Source organism: Vicia villosa, linkage group LG2 (genome assembly GCF_029867415.1).
Source record: "Vicia villosa cultivar HV-30 ecotype Madison, WI linkage group LG2, Vvil1.0, whole genome shotgun sequence".
NCBI classification, from domain to species: Eukaryota; Viridiplantae; Streptophyta; class Magnoliopsida; order Fabales; family Fabaceae; genus Vicia; species Vicia villosa.
The window spans coordinates 172,512,338-172,530,200 of record NC_081181.1 but is presented as its reverse complement, the minus strand read 5'-3'; the positions used below and the strand labels follow the sequence as shown (position 1 = coordinate 172,530,200).

Genomic DNA, 17,863 nt, shown 5'->3' with positions numbered 1-17,863 from the left:
TCTGTAGATGCATCTACGGAATAATCCCTGAATTGATTTTATGTGTATTCTCTCCCAATATATACTAGTATATTACGCTTCCGTAGATGCATCCACGGAAGGAGACAAGTTTTTTTAAAATATGGGGTGCTTCCGGGATCAATCTACATAAGCTGAAGGTAAAAATAGAAATTCTTGTAGTGTAAAAGATCCATGGGATTGGTTGGGAAATTTTCTCAAATTATATATCAAATTCTTTTGTAGAAAAACATTTAAAATTAAATTTGAATATTTTTATTTTCGAATAACTTCATAAAACCATTTATAAATTCTTAAACATATGCCGCCTTAGGACTTAAAAGAATTTAGCCTTTATCTACTAAGAATAAAATACGTGAGTTATTATAGTATTATTAAACATTAATTAACACAAAACCAAATAAAAATAAAGTTTGAATAAATCAAAGCATATTTTGTATGTTCTAACCGACCAATACGCTAGAGGTAGTTTATACAGTTAGGAACATTTCTTTTTGCATTTTCCGCAAAGCAAGAATCTAATTCCATGATGTTTTTGTTTCAATTTCATTCAAGTTTCTTAGATCCTTTTCTTTCTTCATGTACCATTTTATATCCCTTTATCACCCATTAATTCGTCTTTCAATTTTTGGTTCAAGTTGAAAGAAAAATGGCAGATTCAAGCTTAGAAGGAGCCAAAAAGAAAGAAGTGATTCGAATTGAACGTGAATCTGTCATTCCAATTTTGAAACCTAGGCTCTTCATCTCATTGGCTAATCTTATAAGTATGTCCCTCTATGCTTCTTTTTTCTCCTATCTGTATAGAGATTCTATCGTATCAGTGTCAGACACTAACACGATACCAACACTTATGATTACATTTAATTTATTTATTTTTTTAAAATTATTAGTGATGTCAACATGTTGATTTTGGATTTGTGTTCGTGCTTCATAGTAGAGATTGCATTTTATCTATGAAACATTGACATACAACAATGACATCATCACATTGATATTAATAGCATAATCGAGTCTGTATTGTATTAGTGTCAGACATTGATATTGTCGGGCACCAGATGCTTCATCAATAACTATTCACTATCTCTCAGAATATGATGAAGATACACACTAACATTGTGACTTTGGATATAGAGCGTAGTGCCGATCGAGACGAGTTTTTGAAGCTTTGCAAAAAAATTGAATATACAATTAGAGCTTGGTATCTTCTACAATTTGAGGATATGATGGTATTCTTTATTTTCTTGACCATTTTCAAATATCATATAGCTAGAACATGTTTAGAGTAGGGTGGCAAAACGGGGGCTGGTCTATCGAAAATGTCCCGAGTGGAAAAATGGAGTTGGTCTGTCGAACATGTCCCTTTTGTTCTCATATTTTGAGGGTGGGTCAAAGTTTTAAGTCTGCACTCTAATATATTCGTCTCTCTCCACTCCATTTGACGGGATTTTGCGGGCATAGATATTAATGAGAATTTGTGTAATTTTTACTATGCAAGGCCCGCATACCCAACCCGCCCTCATTTTTTCGCGGGACAATCTAAAACTTTAGGTCCACACCCTCAACTACGCTCGTGGAACATACTTTAACGGCACGGAAGGACATCTCTTTGCTGCTCCTAGTTTGGAGTTATTTAATTACATGATGCATTTATGTGTCAACAGCAACTGCATTCACTCTTTGATCCTGTCTCTGGTGCCCAAAAATTGGAACAACAAGGCTTAACTTCTAAAGAAATTGATGTACTTGAACAAAATTTCTTGAACTTTCTTTTTGAGGTATTTTGGATACTTCAATAAACATAATATAAACTAATGCATTTAATTTATATATAATATAAAAGATTGTTCGATTCTTAGGTAATGAAAAAGAGCAACTTCAAGATTGCAACAGATGATGAAATTAATGTTGCACTTTCTGGACAATATCTTCTAAATCTTCCAATCACTGTTAATGAATCTAAGGTTTACAACTCTTTTCATGCTTTGTAGCAAGTTAATTTCATGATTAGTTAGCTAATGTGCTTTTAGCAGCTGCTAATCTGTTTCTTTTTGTCATTGAATGTAGCTTGACAATAAGCTTTTGAAAAAATATTTTGAAGCACATCCCTATAATAACCTTCCAGATTTTCATGAAAAGGTAATACTTCAAAAACCTATGTAAAATCTACACCTTTTTAAAGGTGTGCCTGTATCAGTATTGGTATCTGAAAAACCAACACTGACACTGGTGATTGTGTTTAATTTATTGATTTTTTAAAATTATTATTATTGTCGATGTGTCAATATCAGTGTCGTATTTCTTATGCCCATGCTTCATAGTTTAGAACTATATACTTATTAACATCAAGAACATTTCATCTCAAATAACCAAAAACATGAATCAAAGCATGATATGCTGCTAGAAGAATGTCAAATTCTGCAAACTACTACATATTAACAATTTCATTGTTTTAGTATATAATCTTTCGGCGCGGAATTGGAGTTGATCAAACAACTGATTACTTTATAATGGAGAAAGTCGACATGCTCATTGCACGATTCTGGGCGTTTCTACTGAGAACACTCAGGTAATATTATAAAGAAACTCTAATTGAAAATTTATAGAAACAAAAATTAATATACATCTTTGCAGGTTGGAAAAATTAGTAGCGAAAAGATCGAAAAGACATGGTAAGAAACTAGATCCAAAGAAGGACGATGAAATAAACTCGTCATCAAAACAAGCTTATCAAGATGATGTATATGAACGGATACGCCTTGAAAATATGCCATTGAGGTCTTGCTATTTTTATCTATAGGGTTTTGTTGTAGTTGCTTTAGTTCATGTTCAATTGATACTACACTTAATTTTATAAGAAAGTTGAAACTTGTTATCTTCGTAGCTTGTCACTGATGAAATTATTTGTTGTAATTTTCAGTTCTGGTAGTTTGCTAAGCAAGACAACAATCCAAGAACCTACATTTGATAGGATCATTGTTGTTTACAGGTATATATATTGTGTATAGAATACTACAAAAAATGTTCTTTTCGAAAATTCAATTATTCTATAAAATCTCAAATCATAGTTTCTCCAATCATCACACTAAACATACCATACCAATTTATTAGTTGGACATTATCGATTTTATCAGGCAAGCCAGTTCAAATTCAAAACCAGACCGAGGAATTTTCGTGAAGCACTTCAGAAACATCCCAATGGCAGATATGGAGATAGTTCTTGTGAGTTATCTCAATTATAAAGCATTTCAAAAACATTTTAATGTTAATGTTCGCAGTTATGTTGGGAACTTTGATAATCCTCAAAGGTTGGCTTGTTGGCGAAGGCTCGAGTTCTGAGAATGTGCTCCAGTCAAGATCTCAGTTCCGAATTCCACTAAGTGCTAATAATCCTTAGTTGTTACTTGACAGCCAGAAAAGAAAAATCCTGGACTGACTCCTATGGATTGGGTGAAGTTTCTTGGATCTGCTATAGTTGGGTTGGTTAGTTTTCTTTCACCGAAACTAACCAAGTTTATTAACCAAAGTGTTTAACTAACTAATCCATTCATTAAACAAGTTTAATTTCTCCGTCATAGGTAGCTGTAGTTAGTTCACTTCAAGCAGCTACAGCCGATTTGAGGGTTATCGGGGCTGTTCTTTCTACCATTGTCGGTTATTGTGTTAAAACATACTTCACGTAAGCGTGTTTAACTAACTAATTGTTCGCATTTGACAAGTTTTCCATGAATCTATTTTACAAACAAAACAACTAATTGTATTAACTTACTATAGGTTTCAACAAAATTTGGCCACATATCAAGATATGATTACGCAGTCGATGTATGAAAAACAACTTGACAGTGGAAGAGGAACACTTCTCCACTTATGTGATGATGTCATTCAACAAGAAGTAAGTAATTAGTGATTAGATTATTGGAAAACACTTTTTGCACAAGCCAAACATGTTAAAATAAGTGCTTATTTGAATTATACTTAATGTGCAGGTGAAAGAGGTAGTAATTTCATTCTTTTTTCTGATGGAACAAGGAAAAGCTACAAGACAGGTATATGTATACATATATATAATTTAATTCAAATTTGAAGAAACAATCAAGAGTGAATTCTATTCTATGGTTTTTGTTTATAATATAAGCTATTTGTGAATTAAGGAACTGGATCAAGGGTGTGAAGAACTTATCAGAGAAGAATTCAATGAGAGTTGCAATTTTGATGTAGATGACGCGGTTCATAAACTTGAGAAGCTAGGAATCGTTACTCGGGTGAGTGAGTTTGCTATAGAATTATGCATAACTAAATTATCAAATATGAATACATTACCTATTTTCAGTTATAAGCGAATTGTCACGGCGCCTGCACGAGTTTTTAACTAGTATTGCATTGAATTCAATTAGTAGTGTGTGACATATAGAATATATTATTATGACGATTTTGAGTTTTGTTAGTGAATTGAAGTTTTTTGTTGAAATTCAGGATCCTATAGGACGATATCAATGTGTTGGATTGAAGAGGGCTAGCGAGATAATCGGTACGACCACGGAAGAGATTGTAATTAAGGCAAAACAAGGAAACATCACTCCTTGATTCTTACTATTCTTGTAAAAATAATGATTGTTAATATGTAATGAGTTAAAAAACGACTACGAAATGCACCTTTCGATGCTTAAAGAGAAACAGTTCAATTCGACAAGAAAGGAACTGTTCTAAAACCAAGGGGTCAGGTTAGTGAACCGTGTCGTTAAAAACTTAAAATCAGTTCGACTTTAGAGATTTAAGAACTAACAAAATTCAAACATGTAGAGACAAACATAGTAACACAAATGAATTTTCAGATACCAAATATAAGAAAAACAAATCATAATCAATAAAAAAAGGGAAAAACTTAAAGAATTCCTATCTTAACAAAATAAAAAACATAACTTTCTAGGGCATGAATCAAATCAAAAAACTTACTAAAATGATCCTAAAAAAGAAAAACATTAATCGGAATAGTTCTTCTAGGGTTCTTAGGCTGAGGAGGACGAGGCAATTTCTGGACAGTAACCCTAAGAACTCCATCTTGACAGATAGCAGAGACAGCATCAGTATTAGCATTCTTAGGAAAGACAAATTTGCGCATGAACTTGCCAACTCTTCGCTCCATCCTCAAATATTCAACACCTTCTTCCCTCTTCTTCTCTCCGCTGATCACAAGGTAATCATCGTCTTCAACGTCAACCTTTATCTCGCTACCGAATTTCAGTCCCGGCATATCGATCTCATACACGTATGAATCTGGATAAACCTTCACGTCTGCGGGAGTTGCTGCACCAATATCCACATTGTCACAACGAATCATTGTTGGTGGTTGTTGCTCAATAACGGGGGTTTTACCGTTAGGGTTTTCCTTTTCTTGAGGTTTAGGTTTCTTATTGTTCTGGTTGATCTTCGCCAAACGCTGAGTAGAAATTTCATCCTCCTCCGATGAAGAGTAATCGTCGGATGAAGATGTGGAATCCGATGATGGGTAGTGTCTCCTCTTCATTGCTACCAATAACAAAGATGTTAGGGTTTTGGAGTTTTAGGGTTTTGGGAATAGAGTCAAACAATGTGTTTTATATAGGTGAAATATATTTTGTTACTATCAATATTAACTGAAATATAGTTTGTTGCGATATTTAGGCTTAAAAAATATTAAATTTTTTAATAATTGTATTTATATTTGGAAAGTTTTAAATTTAAAAGAAGAATAAATGTGATAATAAGTTGATAAATTTTTAATTAATATAGTGATTTTCACTTTTAAATAATTGATAATAAACAATAAATATTAAAATCAATTTAAAAAGTTAATATTTTTTGAAAAGAATACAATGTCATTAAAACTAAAAAAGTGGGCCTAAAGAAACCACTAACATAATCTAACTCAACCTCTTTGTAATCGCATGCACATTACTATTCTCAATCTTATCTCTATGAGGAGCCATATGGGTGTTGTTATTCTCAACAATTGGATTCATTTTTTTTAATAAGCAATTGATTGAAAGTTCGCACTAGGGGTGCAACTCTTACAAACACACGAGACACTAGATGTCGCAAGTAATGGATAAGGGAAGTTTAAACCATTCGTAGTAAATTGGTCTAAACTTAGGATATCCACTACATAACCACCTCCAAGAAAGAAATACAATGTTAGAACAAATAACATCAAAACAAAACACCCCCCCCCCCTTAAAGATAATTGCATTCCTCATAAGCCATATACTCCAAATAGTTGCAAACCAAACGAAATTGATCAAGGTTCTACGTTTACTACTTTTCACCTTGTCTTGAATGACTTCAAAACAAAGAATCTCCTCTTCATTAAAATCCTTCGGTATACCGAGCCAAAGAAAAACGTGTTTCCAAATAACTTTCACCTCTAGACAATTGAAAAAAAGATGGGAAGATGATTCAAGAAAAGAACCACACATCACGCAATTCGGGCAAGAAACGTTGGCAACACCTCTTTTCAACAATTGATCTCTAGTTGGAAGCCGATCTATGAAGAATCTCCAAGCAAATACCTTAATCTTTGGCGGTAGTTTGAGGTCCCACACCACTTTCAAGGAATTAATCACAATAGAATCCCAAGCTAAAGATTTGGCATTATCGACCACATGAGAGATGCTCGCAACAGTGAATTCCTTATCTCCGTTAAAAGACCAAAGGAAAGAATCACGGCTTGTCTCGCAAGGGAGGAAATCACGGAAGCTGTCACGAAACCGAGGCCAGCTGGGGCTGGTTGCTGCCACGGCTGAGATGTCAGTTCCGAAGGTAGAATCGGCAGCGAACAAAGCGTCCAACATCCACCTATGCGACCCATCCGTCCAATCCAAAATATCTGCCACCATGCAATGTTTCATGATTGATAAATCAAATAAATCCGGAAAAACCGACCAAAGAGGTTCTTCACCCAACCATCTATTATGCCAAAAAAGAACATCTTTGCCATTCTTGCAACAACATTTAAAACACCCGGAAAAACCGTTGACAATCAAATCATCCATCAAATTAATCTTACACAAATCTCTCCACCAAATGGATTCACCCTTTCTTTGCCACACTCCCCCATTATCTTGGATTCTAATTTTAGGACAAAAGTACCCTACTTTAATAAAACTATTCCAAATAGCTTCATCGTCATGCAAGATTCTCCACTTCCATTTCAAGATAAGAGCATTATTCAATTCTCTAACATCCCTAATACCCAAACCTCCCTTCGCTTTGGGCCTACACACCACATCCCACTTAACCCAATGGATACACCTTTTATCGAGGTTACCGCTCCATAAAAACTCACTTTGAATTTTCCTAATTTCTTTGACAATTTTACCGGGAACTTTAAAGAAGGAAAGAGTGAAAATAGGAATAGAATTCAAAACCGAATTAATAAGCATTACTCTACCGCCCATTGAAATGTTCCTTCCTTTCCACGATGAAAGGCGCTTCTTTAATTTGTTGACCACTTCCATCCACACTTTCTTCCATCTAGGATTATCCCCCACCATTATTCCAAGGAACTTGAAAGGTGTAACACCTTTCTTGCAAGAAAGAAAAATCATTGCGGCATTCATATACCACTCACCTACATTCACTCCTATAATATTGCTTTTAGCAAAATTGATCCTCAAACCGGAAACCAATTCAAACCCTCTTAAAATCACCTTCATATGCCACAAATTATCACAAGATGCCTCACCTAAAAGAATAGTGTCGTCCGCAAATTGAAGAATGTCCACACTATCATTCTCCCCAAACATAAACGGCTTGAAATTTCCCAACTCCACCGATTTCTTCACAATAGCGGTCAAACCTTCCATAGCAATAACAAAGAGAAAGGGAGATAATGGATCTCCTTGTCTTAAACCTTTTTGCACCTTGAACTCTTTAGTTGCACTTCCATTAACCAAAACGGACATGTGGTTGTTGAAAATGCAAGCATCCATCCACCGTATCCACCTAGCACCAAACCCCATTCTCAACATAGTTTCTCTAAGATAATTCCAAGAAACGGAATCATACGCCTTTTCAAAGTCCACCTTTAGCAAGAGGCAACTTCTTTTCTTCCTTCTTGTCCAATCGATAATTTCATTGACCAAAAGAACACCATCCATCATATATCTACCCGGGACGAAAGCGGTTTGATTGTTAGACACTAGTTTGCCGATGACCTCCTTCAATCTAGCCGCTAACAATTTCGCTAGTATTTTGTAGATACTACCCACCAAGCAAATTGGTCTAAACTCTCCTAGAGATTGCGGATTGTTTGATTTAGGAATCAAAGCAAGAAAGGAAGATGTGATGGATTTCACAAGAGAACCTTTATAATAGAAATCGTTGCACATCTTCAAAACGTCTTCCTGAATCACCAACCAAAACCTCTTGAAGAATTCTAAGGAGAACCCATCCGGCCCCGCACTTTTATTACCATCACACGACCAAATAGCCTCCTTTATTTCCAATTCCGAGAACGGACACTCAATACACAAACTCTCCGAGACTTCAAGCTTCTTCAAATTCAAGTCATTAACCGTCGGCCTCCCCTCCTCCATCTCCTCGAAGAATAACTTGAAATGGTTGAAAGTGAAATCTTTAACCTCATTAGCATCCTCAAGCACTCCACTACTAGATGAAAGAGAACACAAAGAGTTCCCCCTTCTTCTATCTTTTAGCGAATTATGGAAAAACCTCGTGTTGCAATCACCTTCGGCTAACCACAATTTTCTAGACTTTAGACGAAGAAAACATTCTTTTTTGTAAAGGTTATCCCAAAAGTCGATAGCCGCCTTAGATCTTTTTATCACAACCTCCTCCGGAACATTACCTGCAAAATGAGCAAACTTGTTATCTAAAAAGTGCATCTCTTTTCCCGCCTCCTGTATGTTAAGGTCGATCCACCCAAACACTTCCTTGTTCCACAAAGACAATTTGTATTTAAGAGCCTTCAATTTTTCAATAAGACAAAAGTCCCCTCTACCCTTCACCTCCAAGTCCTTCCACACCTTCTCCACAAAAGAGAAAAAGTCCTTGTGGCTAAACCAAAGATTATTGAATCTAAAAGGCTTAGGACCCCAATTCCTTTTGTTCTCGCGAATCCAAATGGGAGCATGATCCGACACATCCCTCTCACCTATAGATTGACCTTCTACCTTCCAATCATCAATGAAGGATGAAGATAGAAGGAATCTATCCAATCTACTCATAGCGCTACCACTCCTATTAGACCAAGTAAACTTTCCTCCTATTGTAGGTGGGTCCACCAAATCCATATCCCTAATGAAATCATTAAAATCCTCCATCTCCCTTTTATAACTCGATCGACTTCCCAACTCTCTCCTCCGAAGATGTAACAAGATTGAAATCCCCGCCTAAACACCAAGAACCAACAACACTCCTCCTCTTTAAGTCCACAATCTTCCTCCAAGAATTCATTCTAGCATTATGATCGCAAGAAGCATAAATGTTGACAAAATAGATCCTTTTGTTATCTTTCTCCACACAAACGCCTAAGAAACCCTCTCCTCGAAAGCTATAGATTAGGTTGAAGAAATCTTTCCTCCACATGATAAGGATGCCTCCCGAAGCCCCTACTGCCTCTAAATGGGACCACTCCACACACTCATCACCCCACATTTCCCTAACAAACTGATGCTGTAAATTACTCAATTTGGTTTCCTGAACAAAAGCCACGTCCACCCTACCTCTCTGGATATTGAAGCCGATTCTTTTCCTCTTCACCCTCTTCCCACCTCCTCTAATGTTTAGAGAAAAAATAATCATTTCAAACCATTGTTTGTCACCTTTGGTGCCTCATTCCCTTTAATGCCACGAAGCTCCATCTCCTCCAGTTGCTTGATTGATTTGCAAAATTCCGATGAATTAGTGATTCCCACCATGTTCATAGATTTCCACAACCCCTCCGACGTCGTTCCTAACCCCTTTCTGATCACTCTAGCATTACAGTTTCTAACCTCCGAGTGCGTTAGAGAATTGTTAGAAAAAAACTGCTCCTCGAAGGTATCTCCCAAGACAGACCCACGTCCCCCTTCATTTTGCAAAGGGAACATTAGTTCTGGAGGATAAGAAAAATTGTCCACCCTTTCACCCAAATTAAAAATCTCCCTCATGTGCTTTCTCACCTTTTTTGAATTTTTTATTTTAAGGCAGTGATCGTCAAAGGACAATAAGCCACCCACTCCTTTTTCACTTCCGACGTGCATGGGTGCAGCACCAACATTCGCTAAAGTTATTTCAATCCCAATCGTAACTGGTCCCACCGAAGAAGATTCTGAAATATTAAATTTATTCTCTCCACTAGGCGACAAAATCGGAGCCGCTGCTTTAGAAAAAGAAGTATCTTCCTTATTCGGGTCAAAGTAGAAGGTTGGGCCTCCACCAAAAAATCTCTGGGCCCAAAACTATTGGGTCCCCCACTGCCCAAGTCCACAAAACTAGGTTTGTAAACTCTCTCTTCAACCTTTACCTTCGTAGCCGTTTCAGAGACATAATGTTCCTTCACAGAGAAAGCTGCTATCCCGTTTCTCTTCCCCCTAGGTTGACTTATACTAGAAATGTTGTCTTTGTCTCCCTGAGTTTCCTTCACTGACATAGGAATAAACTTCTTAAAGCCTACAACCTTAACCCGTTCGCTGAATTGCCTTTCCCCCTGTTCCTCTGCAACGTCCTTACCTGCTCTTTTGACAACGTTCTGGGAATCTGTGCCAAAGTCGCCTACCCTCACGCTACCGGTAGCCTCCGCCGCTTCCTCTTCCGATTCTATCCCCACCGATGATTCCGAACCAACTGAGTCATCCGATGAGAACACTGAGTCGGACCAAGCATCTTCCAAGTCTCCCACCCTCACCATCGCGTCCTCCTTCACAAGAATATCATACCACTCACCATCCACCGAGACAGCCACCTTCCTGTTAATCGATTCAACAAGATGCGTGAACAGCATCACATTAGTGACATCCATCCGGATCTGGTTTCCCTCGAGCCCCTCACCGTTAACCACCACGCCGATGTTGGAAAGAAGGGTTTCGCAAAAACTCCTATTCCTCACAAAACAAGGTATGCCATAGATGGACACCCACACGGATCTATAGCATTCCACATCCTGTTTCTTCCACCTCCTAACCTCCTTGAACCACCGCTTTTTCCAATCCCCTGCATCCCTCAACAACAGATCCAGATCCCCCTTCGATTTCTCTTCCAACAAGCACAGATTAGGTCCCAAAGGAGTCGCCACTACAGAGAAGATTCCCTCCTCCCATAAACTCTTGCTCACTCCATACGCCATACCAGGTAGTTTCGAAATACCCACCATTGCCTTTCTAAAACGATCCGTCTCTTCCGCTTTAGAACTGTAAAAGAATGACTTGTATACTGCCTCCTTATTACTGACTTCCCCTGTTGTGCTTGATTTCAGGTTGTCCTTCTTTGGGGCTACCCCTTGTTCAGGAAAAAACCTAGACGAACCACTGAGTTTCACCGAATCCGCGTAAGATACAAACTTCTTCTTTAGGTCATTGTTGTTTCCTCCCCCAGTTCCCCCCCTCAGCATTCCTTGTTTCCTTAGAGGACATCCCGTTAGAGACAAACGAAACCTTTCTACCAGGGACCTGAGGCGTATCATTATTGACACCACCTTGAGCCTTCCTTTTAAACCTCGATACATTAGCCTTCAGCTTCCTCCCCTCTAGCCAAAGGTTATCCAGTTTAACCTCCAACAACCTGACATCTTCAACATTGACGAACCTCACAAAACCATACTTCTCGCCCCTCCAATCTCTCTTTGGAGGAATGACAATCTCATCCACCACCCCGAGGCATTTGAACTCAAAGAAGAGGTCCCTGGCTCCACATTTATGATCAAAGTCAGTTATGAAAAAAGAAGTGATAACTCCACAGTCACCGACCGAAGAATTCTTCATAATGTCCCATTTGTTTCTTGCAGAAACAGAACTCCCCTTCCTGTTAACCTTAGTCCACCCACCGCCAGCAGTGTTCATTGCAAAGATGATGTAAAAGATCAAGATAAAACACAGCTTCTCTCTCTAACTTTCTCTCTCATTCTTCATAAGACGTTTTTGCATTAGAGCATAAAAAAAACCATAACTGAATGGCAATGCATCTTTTTTGTTGATCAGTATGAGAACCTAGCAAACTTCAGTGTACAAGACCTAACAATTGGATTCATATCCTTGTTGGTATCCATCTTGGCATTCTTAAGGTAAAGATTCTCTTTCAGTTTATCTTCCTTGTTTTCCTTCGTATCCTTCTGAATATTCTTCTTTTGATTCTTCAATAACTTTTGCATGTTACCATTAACGTCATTTTCTTTACGCTGGAGCTTCTAAGAATCATTCCTTTCATCACTATCTTTTGGAATGTTGTTCATATTCTTAAGGGTCACCTTAGGTTGGTTTTGAAACAAGTTATGCTACCTAGGTAAAATTCTATAGGAGGGGTGTACATGGGTTGAGTTGGACCGACCCGTTCATTTAGGCTATGTTTGCGAGTTTGAAGGAGAAAGAAGGGGAAGACTTTCGAAAATTAAATTTTAAAACAATATCGAAAAATATTTGACATTTTGAAGTTTCAAGAAAAATTCATTTACTCAGTGGAAACTGGTTCCCCAATCTGAGAAACCGGTTCCCCCAATTGGGAACCCGATTTCTGCTGTACCAGAACCTAAAAATCCCCCTTTTGACAGCATTTCATCTTCCTAACTCAACCCAAAACTTACTAAAACGTTTGCAACATCAAAACATTTCCAAATTCAATATTCTAACATATTTCTAACATGTTTATATCATATATGCTTCACATATAATCAATGGTAAACATCAAACATATCTCATAAGTCATTTCTATGGATTCTATCAAAATCTCTAAAGTTAGGGTTTCACAAAATCAACATATATCCACCAAATCACATGTTATTTTCATACTCATTCATAAAATCATGCATAGAATCATAAATACAAGTTAGGTTTCACATCATTTATGGATTAACATATCACATTCACAATACAACTCATGAAATAGCAAAATGTCCAAATCCTAAATCATGCATTTACTAACCCAACCAACATTACCCAATTATATCTACTCATAATGACTTAGATTCATACCCTTGCCTTGAATCTCTAATCCTCCCTCTTCAAGAATCTACTCCCCTCTTTTCTTTCTCTTCTCTTCTAATTAGGTTTTCCCTCATAAACCCTTACTAACTCTATTTGATATAATGGGCTTAACCCATTCAATTCTATGTTCTATCTAATTAGGCCCATTAACACATTACTTCATAATATTACTAATAGTCCAATTGATCTAATTAGCACAAAACTCTAATTAAATAAATTTCACACAAAATAATTAATTACCACATAAATAATAATTAAATAAATAAAACATCTAATAATTAAATACGGGAAATAAAATTGGGTTGTTACATTACTCCTGAGGCTCACTTTTCCCTTTATTCTATTTTGCCCCTAGTGGTATATGCTCGTTCTTGTAAAATCAATTTTCTGAAGTATTAGTCTAGTGTTCATTTCCGCTGCCCTTTTTCTTCTTACCACTTAGAGATAAGTCCTCTATCCTCCGAGGAGGTGAAAGTGAAAGAGGCTTTGTGTCCTTGGTATCAAAGGCATGACTATGAAAAAGGACTTGGTCCTGGAAAAGTACCCCGTTATCATCGAAAAAAGAAGTTGATTGATACCTATGCGAATATTAGTGCACCCGATCATGCCGATAGGCAATAACTCTTTGGTTAGGATATGAACCCGGGGCATTTTTTAGCATGTGTAACTTTTATCTTGCAGATAATATGGATCATTTGCAGAAGGTTCTCGTGCTCACCAAGGATCAGAATCTTACGATTGACTCAGCATGCTGAGTAATAAAAACTTTTATTGTTGCACCTATTCATGCTCCAATTATCCATACACCAACTATATTTACTGCCCCGACAGTAGTTGGGACTAATATCTCGAGTATGACTTCTAAGGTGGAACAAATGACCACTACGGCGGCTGCCTCTCTATCTGTGAGCCTTCACCATCTTCTTCTCATATTAAGAGGAATCATAATGATAGCCCGTCCACTCCTATTGAAAGAAGTTCTTCAAAACAAGCTCGTTTGGTGGAGAATACTGAGTTGGATGTTTTTACCCTTTTCTTTTGGCTTACTGCCATTCTTCCATCTTAGGTACCGAGTCCGAGCACCCTGGAGGAATTTGTTGTTGTCGTGGCCACTCAGGACCTAACTTTCATTTGAAGTCAATCTATAACTGATAGGCAATGTCCTACTGTATATGCTTCATGTACCGTATTCATGGTCAGATATATGGTTTTGATGGTAGCTACTGGCCAAGATGATGTATTAGGCTCGGGTGACCTCTCTATGGAGTGGGATAAGCTGAAGGAGAAGTGTGAGACCTTTGAGCGGGATAATTCCATGGTTGAGAAGGAATAGGCTAAATTGCAGACAAAGGCCGAGTTTGTTGACTCTTTGCAAAAAAAGGTGGAGTGATACAATTCTCTGTCAACTTTGGATGTTTATATAATGAAGTTGAAGGATTCTCTTGCTCTAGAGTCCCTTCAACATGCTATGAAGTTCATGTACTGGGTTTGGGATCAGAGGTTGGAGGAGATGCGAGAATTTTGCCCCAGCCTTTGCGTCACTCTGACCAGTTGGATCCTTTCTGGGTCATTCTTGGGGAGGATGTTAGGGGTGGTTCGGGTATATTAAATTTGGAAGCCGGCGTTTAAGGGTCTTTTTGCCCCCTTATTATTCTTTTTTTTTTTTGTTCTTGTAATATTTTTTTAGACTTTTGGGCTTTGGCTCGTAAACAATTTTATTATTTATTGATATTATTACCTTTTGTATGTTTGAGCTTTTGGTTTCACACTGTCCTCCCGTTAATCATAATTTTTAATCGGTTGAGATTCAAGGAGAGCTAGGGTTTTCATTTGAGCCCTGCAATTTTTATAGTTCCTATGCTACAAAGAGTGATAAATAATGTTTTCTTAAAGTGTAAAGGACCTTAAGTTCTTTACGAGGTCATGTTGGCTGCTATATTCATGAGCACGCCACGTTAAGATGTACATGTTATCTTGGTAAGATACTGACCCGACATGATGCAACTATAATTAAAATGTGCTTTCGCAAGTAATGCATTGGTTTCGCTTGATATGTCTCTACATTGACTTTGTAACGGTGAGTCAAGAGTTCAACTACCCACATTTATGATTTGAACCACACATGTAATGATTTCACATGGAATCGGCTAGATGTAACTATCCTTTGAATCATATTCATAGGAATAAGGAGATTTAGATTAAATACATATATGCTTTTGATCGTACCTAATCAGATGGATCTTCGAGGCCTGCAATGAACTGGGTCTTGTGTGAATTAGGGGGTGTATCTGCAAGGTACTCCGATGCCAAAGTAAGAAAGAGAAGCAATCATAGTGCAAACACAAGGTAAAAGAGAGTGAATGATGTTACCTGACCCTCTAGTGAAAGAGGGTATTTATAGCCCCTAGCGCTGGGCCAAGATCTCACTATTGGACTGGATGCCCAGACCCAATTTGGAGACTGCCAGGATTCTACGTGGATAGTGGAGACCATCATGTGATCTTCTTCCTGGGTCAACCATTTCGAATCTTAAGGGGAGACGCGGTCTTTTAGGGAGAGCGCGGACTCCGTTTAATCTGGAAGGTTGAGAATGAAGAAACCCTACGAGGAGGAGGGTCCTCGATGGAACGAGCGGACAAAGGTGCTCGCAGGGAACACCTCCCTAGGGCCGGGCATGTGCCCTTGCCCGGGTCATATCCTGCTCGACCCAGAGCTACTTGAATCAAATGACCGAAGGCCACATGTTTACGCCCGGGTGACGAGGAGGCCACGCGTTTAATCTAACAGGGTCGGGCATTGGCTCAGTCCATAACTTGATTGGGTTTGGGCCATAGTCCAATTGGGCCAGGCGTCGACCCAGTCTGGAACAACTTTGAATCATACTTACAGGTGAGGAGCATGAAACGGACTAGATGCGGTTATGCTATGAACTATGCTCCACATCATAGAGGATCATTCCCCGACCAAAGGTAGATGATCCATGTCCCTCTCTCCTAGGTAATCCTCAGATTGAGGTGGACGTCTTAGTGCTCCATCACTAATTTCCCTTAGATGACCTAGATCCAAAGGAGGGTGCGTTAGCTATGCAAAAATGTGTGTAGTTCTTTGGCAATGGTCTTGGTAACACGGTATATTTTATAAGGATGAAATATGAGGTTGAATTGCTGAAGATGTTTGTTTCAGAACTTTCTATTAAAGTTTTGACTTCTTTATTCTTCTTTTTGTTCAAATTTAGATTCAAATTATTTTTCATAGTGTGGGATGAAGAAATTGTTTGGAAGTGCATTCTCTCTTTTTCAGCATGACATAATTTAACGGCTTTTTGTGGTCTTCGCTAGCATTTGCTTTCTTCTTCTTCTTATTCTTTTCTACAAGTTTGGGGTCGTTGATGTTATCACTGAAACACTTAGTTCCAGATAGAGAAGATACAATGAAGGATTGCGCCTGAGTTTTATGGTTTCAGTTTGAGGTTGGCAAGTTGGAAGTGGATTTTGAAAAAGACAGAAGTCGGGTTTCTTCTTCGGCAACAGATGATGAAGAAGAAATTGAAGAAGGTGATGATATGGGTGTTTCTTAAAGAGATTGAGTTTGTAATGAAGAATAAGAAGACGGTGAAGAGATGGTGTATGATTCCCCGAGAGATTGAAATTCTTCATCTGATGATGACGAGGAGGAGGAGCAGGAGGAGATGGATGAATCGGTGGGAGATTGAGTTTCATTATCGAATGATTGAAGAAAATGACAAGGATTCACATTCATCAGATGAATAAATGAACTGTTCATTGAGTGGAGAAGAGTTTGTCTTCTTCTTCATCTTGTTTTGAGAATAAAGTTTAAATTAAAGAGTAACAATGATATAACATGCTTTGAGTTCTGAATGATCTCTTTATATAAAATGAAGCATATCTATAAAAATTAATAATTTACCCCAATATATTAATTCAAAAGGAAAAATATCAAAACTATATACATTTGGAATACCAACATAGAAAAAAACAAGTTTAAGTGTCCTTTTACTTTAAAAGTAGACTTTACAATTTTTTTAATAATTATTGTAATACGGTGGGAGAACTGACTTTTTTGAAATGTTGCGGATAGCAAGAGTCGTCACCGACTTTTCTTTTATCCAATATATAGAAAGGCTAAAAGAACAGAAAAAGACCTTTTAAAGAGATTTTGAGTTCGGGGGTAAGTTATACAAAGGGAAGGTGTAAGCACCCTTTGCATCCATGGTTATCCATGGGCTCTTAATTGCTTAGCTCACTTTTGAATTGTTTGAAATGTTTGAAGTGTTGTGTGTGTTTAGAAAAGATTTTTGAATAAGGACTTTAGCTTGTAAATAAGCGTAGCCTTTTGGAAATCGTTTTGAAAAGGAGGTGTGAAAAGTAATTTGAATTTTAGAGCAAGCAATTAAAATTTACCTACCCTAAGTTTGAAAAATTGTTCTTTTAGCTTTTCAGTTGAAAGGGCTATCCATACCATAAGAGGGTAGGAAGTCTTTTCATTGGATGTAAAGGGTCATCGAGAAATTATCGTTCGCCATAAGACTGTCACTGCCATAAAGAGAGCGGTAGTCTAAGGGAAGGATATAATAGTCATTTAATCTTTAGGCAACATGCGAGGATACCTTAGAAATTGGGACAATCATCATGTCTTACCGAGGCAACTTCGAGGGA

At 37.6% G+C, this 17,863-nt stretch overlaps 2 protein-coding genes across 2 annotated transcripts; one reads left to right on the top strand and one right to left on the bottom strand.

Moving 5' to 3' along the window:
* Nucleotides 1–652: 652 nt before the first annotated feature.
* Nucleotides 653–4,700, top strand: LOC131647458 (uncharacterized). Its single transcript, XM_058917344.1, has 15 exons — nucleotides 653–782; nucleotides 1,150–1,244; nucleotides 1,680–1,793; nucleotides 1,875–1,979; nucleotides 2,083–2,154; nucleotides 2,472–2,584; nucleotides 2,650–2,793; nucleotides 2,936–3,004; nucleotides 3,150–3,237; nucleotides 3,427–3,498; nucleotides 3,594–3,694; nucleotides 3,790–3,907; nucleotides 4,002–4,061; nucleotides 4,167–4,277; nucleotides 4,489–4,700. The coding sequence occupies exons 1-15, from the start codon at nucleotides 668–670 to the stop codon at nucleotides 4,597–4,599; spliced, it is 1,488 nt and encodes a 495-aa protein (XP_058773327.1). The 5' UTR covers nucleotides 653–667; the 3' UTR covers nucleotides 4,600–4,700.
* A 278-nt stretch (nucleotides 4,701–4,978) lies between these two features.
* On the bottom strand, nucleotides 4,979–5,571 carry LOC131650668 (17.3 kDa class II heat shock protein-like). Its single transcript, XM_058920370.1, has one exon. The coding sequence runs from the start codon at nucleotides 5,537–5,539 to the stop codon at nucleotides 4,979–4,981; it is 561 nt and encodes a 186-aa protein (XP_058776353.1). The 5' UTR covers nucleotides 5,540–5,571.
* Nucleotides 5,572–17,863: the final 12,292 nt, after the last annotated feature.

What these genes read in the sequence shown, in the direction of transcription:
- LOC131647458 (XM_058917344.1), top strand. Translation starts at nt 668, where the DNA reads ATGGCAGATTCAAGCTTAGAAGGAGCCAAAAAGAAAGAAGTGATTCGA. An exon ending in CTTGAAAATATGCCATTGAG is followed by an intron (nt 2,794 to 2,935) that starts GTCTTGCTATTT and finishes TGTAATTTTCAG; the next exon opens with TTCTGGTAGTTTGCTAAGCA. An exon ending in CAGATATGGAGATAGTTCTT is followed by an intron (nt 3,238 to 3,426) that starts GTGAGTTATCTC and finishes GTTACTTGACAG; the next exon opens with CCAGAAAAGAAAAATCCTGG.
- LOC131650668 (XM_058920370.1), bottom strand. Translation starts at nt 5,539, where the DNA reads ATGAAGAGGAGACACTACCCATCATCGGATTCCACATCTTCATCCGAC.